We start from the raw sequence: 5,000 nt of genomic DNA, 5'->3' as shown, positions 1-5,000 counted from the left end.
ACAATGGTGGTTGTTCGCACCTCTGTCTGGCTGTGCCTTCAGCAGACACCACTGAGAACCACACCTGTGCTTGTCCGACTCACTATTCTCTGGATGTGGATGGGAGAACATGTAAAGGTAAGCATCTCTGTATCATTGTATCACTGTATGTGGAAGCTATGATGGTTGACTCAATCCTTTCTGATAAAACTATCAAATTGTTTATTGTCTTTTCTATGATAAGATCATGCTCGAATATGCTGGAAAAATTTTCTTACATTTCCTTATTTAATGTTGTTTTTATATTTCCACTCTAAACCTTGGTCCCTGTTTACCCCTTACAGCACCATCATCCTTCCTGCTCTTTAGCCAGAAGTCAGTAGTGAGTCGCCTGGTGGAGGAGGAGAATGTCTGTCCGACGCTCATCTTGCCCATCCACAACATGCGCAATGTGCGGGCCATCGACTATGACCCTGTTGAACAGCTGGTCTACTGGGTGGACGGGAGAGGTGACACTCTGCGCAAGGCCCACCACAATGGGACGCAGAGCCAGGTATTCGTGGGCAACCCCATGGAGAAGATCTACCCATACGACATTGCAGTTGAGCCCTTCACCAGGGTGTTGCTGTGGTCTTGTTCCAGGAGCAACATCATTAACGTCACCAGGCTGGATGGAACGCAGGTTTGTGTGTTGAAGATTGAAGATTCTCTCTGGCATGAGGGAATGCCTGCTTCACAATGTCTCCCTCCCCCCCTCCCCCTCCCCAGAATTATATGCATGTATGTATGTATATTTTATCCATAGAAAGCTGATAACTGATATTAACCCATTGGTTGTGGTTTTAATAAGATATGTATGCAGTAGGATGGCTGGTTTACATTGTCTGGCATGGTGCTATCTGTGTCTACGACCGACTCTGCCTTGTCAGCAAATCATGCCATCCGCTGCTAATGGATTAAACAAAGTGATAACCTCAGCACCTGTGTTTAAATGAATGATGAACCTAAGCATTTTCTCTCTGTCCTTAGGTTGGCGGTATCATTGGCTATGAGGGAGAAGACAAGCCCCGCTCTCTGGCTGTGCACCCCATGCTGGGTCTGCTCTTCTTTGTCAACATGGTCTCTCCGCCAGTGATCGAGCAAGCCCACTTAGATGGCTTGCAGCGACGCAAAGTTATCTCGGAAGATCTGGGCTACCCGTCTGCCCTGGCTGTCGATATCAGGGAGAACCTCCTCTTCTGGGCAGACAGTAAAAAGAAGTACATTGAGACTTCAAACTTGTATGGAGAGGACAGGTGAGTGCGCATTAACCTGAGACATTGTGTGCATTGAGGAATGAATATTGAAAATATAAGGAATAGAGGTAGGAAATAGGTGTATAATTAGGATATAAGACTTAGGCAAAGTAAAATAAAAATAAATGTTAATGTTCCCATATTTTTTATAGTTTTTGATGGAATTGTAGGCAAACTGAACATCTAAAACACATACTTTGATGTGAAATAGCCTTTTTGTAGCACTTCTGCACATCTAAAGTAGTAGGAAGTTACAGCTAGTGCACCCTTAGCATTTCTCCAAGTCTCTTTTTTCCAGTGGTACTAAACAAATTATTACCCACTTTTAACATTGGGTTGTTTCATATATATTAGAAAGTTTGTTATTGTAATATGGATTTAGCTATTTGTGTTAATATGTCCATTTATTTTATTGGTTGTGGGTAGCTGTGTGGATAGCGGAAAACAAATATCCAAGTCTCCAAGAATGTTCTCTTGCAGAAAAATCCTCGTGGACCGAGACCTAGATCAACCCGTAGGCCTAGCAGTTCATGGTGACTACCTCTATTGGGTGGATAAAGACCTGCATCTGGTGGAGCGTGTCAACAAGTACACAGGTCAACAGAGGGAGAAGGTCCAGGGGCGCATGTCACACCTCTCAGATATAGTTGCTGTGTCCTCACAGCTGTACAATGTGAGGAGCCATTTGGTTTTGTTTCCCTTCTCTTTCCTATATAAGATACATAGCTCTCCCTCCCTATCCTGCAGAATTTGCCTTCAACTGTGGAATACACTGGTAACTTAAGATTGTTAAGAATCCTATAATGTAAAGATAATAACCTGTTGAAGTGTACTGTAAGGTGATACTGATAGTAGTGATAATATAAATTGTGATTTCTTTTATTATTGACAGAATATGACTGGTCACCCATGCCACAATGGAAGCGAGTGCAGCCACTTGTGCTTAGAGAGAGACAGACGACAGCACTGTGCTTGTCCAGAAGGGAAAGCACTTGCTGACGACCTCAAGACATGCATAAACCCCCCCACTTGCAAGGCCAAGATGTTCCGCTGCCACTCTGGAAATGTCGACTGCATCCCCATCAAATGGATGTCTGTGTTGATCTAATTTGTTGAATTTTATTTTGTGAATTGTTCTATTTTTTTATAATCATAGTTTCTTTATGAAATGAGGTGAATAGAAATGCCTAAAAAGTCTGAATACCTGAATGACACATTTTTCAGTTTTAAGCTGACTTACCTTCTCTCCTCCACTCATAAACAGGTGTGATGGTCAGTCAGAGTGTGCAGACAAGAGTGATGAGCTCAATTGTCCCCAGCGAATGTGCCAGAGTAACCAGTTCCGATGCCATAATGGCCAGTGTATTGGTGAGTGACGAGACCTCTGAAAATGTGAAAACTTGAATTTCTTATTAGCTTGTGTTCTCTTGTTTGCTTATTTATTTGTATTGTGTGCATTTAATATGATACAAGGGTTGATTGATAAATAAAGTATTCAATCCTACAAAAGTTTCAGACCAAATGAAATAGTGAAACCAATAGCAAAGAAAAGAAAGTTTTCTCTTCAAAATTGTAAGCTTATTTTTTAGCATAGTCACCAATTACTACAGATTTCCAAATGTTTGATGCACATTTTCATTTCATCCAAGAAAGTTTCTGGTTTAATATTGGTCCAGTTGCATACAGCATCTACAGCACTGACATTGCTTTTATACACCTGAATTTTGATTGGCACACAACCTACCAATGTCTTTCACTGATCACTGCTATATATATCAGTATGACTTATGTTCATAACCAACAAACGCTTTTTGTCAGTGCTGTTACAGTGAAGTGATGCAAAGCTCATTTGACTAAGACTTTGTATTCCACTAAGTACATGTTCAAACGTTTTTTATCTCTATTTTTAGCAATGCCACAGTGTAGGAGACCTTTTATGCCAATCAACCCTTGTATAAGTAAAAAATAAGATTGATTGTGTATAATTACATTTTCAGTTACTATTTGCAGATTTTACACAGTAAACAAGGTATAAGTGATTTTAAATGTAATTTTCAGATTTATAGGTCAACTTTTCTTTCAGATAAATCCATGATATGCGACGGAAAATCACAGTGCGACGATGACAGTGATGAGGAACGTTGCTGTGGTGATGGGCAAGTGTTGTGTGGATCAACAGGTCAATGTGTTGACACCCTGACACATTGTCAAGGCAGTCGGCTGTGTCCTGACAATCCTGACCATGCTTTCTGCTCCACCCTGGTGACAACGACAGATGTGCCTGGAGCAGTCAGCAAGGCCCCCTATATCGTAGGAGTTGTGGCATCAGTCGTGGTACTATTCTGTGTGGCTGCGCTTGTGGTCTACTACCGGCGACGGCCATCCTTGCTCGATGACCATGAGCTGGAGCCACAGCCAAAAACATCCCAGCCGCGCCGCTATGAGCTGGTGGTGACGGCATGGGGCAAGTCCTACTCGGCTGTGCAGGGGGAGCCCCCGCCTGGCGAGCCACACCCTGGCATGAGCATGGGTGGCCCCTCAGGTCATGGCATGTGCATAGGCATAATCAATCCCGGTGCGGCCATGCGGGGCATCCTGGACCCAGCACCTGTGACGGGAGCCTCGTCATCTTCCTCCTCCATGACCCACTACCCCAGAGAAACACTCAACCCTCCTCCTACACCTGTAGCTGAGAACAGGGGCAGGTGTCAGGAGCCACACTGTTGCTACAATGCACACCACGCCCCACCTTCCACCCTCCATTCTTACCGGCATTATAAGACCCGCAACCGCCCACCTCCTCCCACCCCGTGCTCCACAGATGTGTGTGATTCTGATGTATACTCCTCTGCCATGTCTCCCCGCGGAACGCACTGCTATACTCCCGGTTTTACCACTTACTACTCCTCTCCTCCCATGACTGACTATGACTCAGACCCCCATCCCCCGCCCCCTACTCCCCAGACGCAGTACATGTGCGATCTGACCTCATGCCACCCGACCTCCTGCCCTCCGTCACCCTCTACGGAAAGGTCGTATTGCACTCGTGCTCCATGCCCCCCCCCACCTTCTCCTATTGCATCTGATTGAAGCACCTCTGCTTTACTCTGTGTATTTTGTATATAGAACCTGCTTCACAGTCACTGTTAAAACAGTTTATATTGTTGTTATACCATGTTTAATGTCCTCAATTAATTTCTATAACAGCTGTTACCTTCATGCAGGTGGACTTGTATGACAAGTCACCTGTTTGATTGACTGAGTCAGGGAGCATAAACTGTAATTCTTAATTGTAATTAATTCATTTAGTAAGTACATGAAAGTACAAAGCAAATAACATTTGTAGTTCAGTTACTTCAACTTGCCTTGTTAATGTGATACTTGGCATCCTCCTGTTTTTTCAGATGGATTGTCACATCTCGACATAAAAGTAAAAAAGAAAAAAAAGATAAAGAGGTAAATAATAAAAGATCTTATGTGCAAACTATTGGTAAGGCAGGGGAGGTGTTCACATAGAGTGAAATTCACTCGCACACGCACATGCACACGCACACGCACACGCACCCTTACACACACCCTTACACACTTACACGCACCCTTACACGCACCCTTACACGCACCCTTACACGCACCCTTACACGCACCCTTACACAGACACACACACACACACACACACACACACACACACACACACACACACACACACACACACACACACACACACAC

The 5,000-nt window shown here is 43.9% G+C and overlaps 1 protein-coding gene across 2 annotated transcripts in view; it reads left to right on the top strand.

The window, feature by feature from the left end:
- The window catches only part of arr (low-density lipoprotein receptor-related protein 6), a 23,930-nt gene extending 19,199 nt beyond the window's left edge, over positions 1-4,731 (top strand). For both annotated transcript variants that reach the window (XM_043022992.2, XM_086546440.1), the window contains exons 18-24: positions 1-117; positions 324-661; positions 1,009-1,274; positions 1,755-1,947; positions 2,167-2,366; positions 2,539-2,642; positions 3,358-4,731. The exon at positions 1-117 is cut by the window's left edge and continues 76 nt beyond it. In XM_043022992.2, coding sequence (XP_042878926.1) covers positions 1-117; positions 324-661; positions 1,009-1,274; positions 1,755-1,947; positions 2,167-2,366; positions 2,539-2,642; positions 3,358-4,364 — 2,225 coding nt within the window. In that variant the 3' untranslated portion in view covers positions 4,365-4,731. The remainder of the gene's footprint in view (positions 118-323; positions 662-1,008; positions 1,275-1,754; positions 1,948-2,166; positions 2,367-2,538; positions 2,643-3,357) is intronic.
- The last annotated feature ends 269 nt before the right edge of the window (positions 4,732-5,000 follow it).

The sequence above is a fragment of the Penaeus japonicus genome, unplaced genomic scaffold, assembly GCF_977035675.1.
Source record: "Penaeus japonicus unplaced genomic scaffold, GWHDUDI00000001_assembly GWHDUDI00000018, whole genome shotgun sequence".
In the NCBI taxonomy this organism is placed as follows: Eukaryota; Metazoa; Arthropoda; class Malacostraca; order Decapoda; family Penaeidae; genus Penaeus; species Penaeus japonicus.
This window is presented reverse-complemented; position numbering and strand designations above follow the sequence as displayed.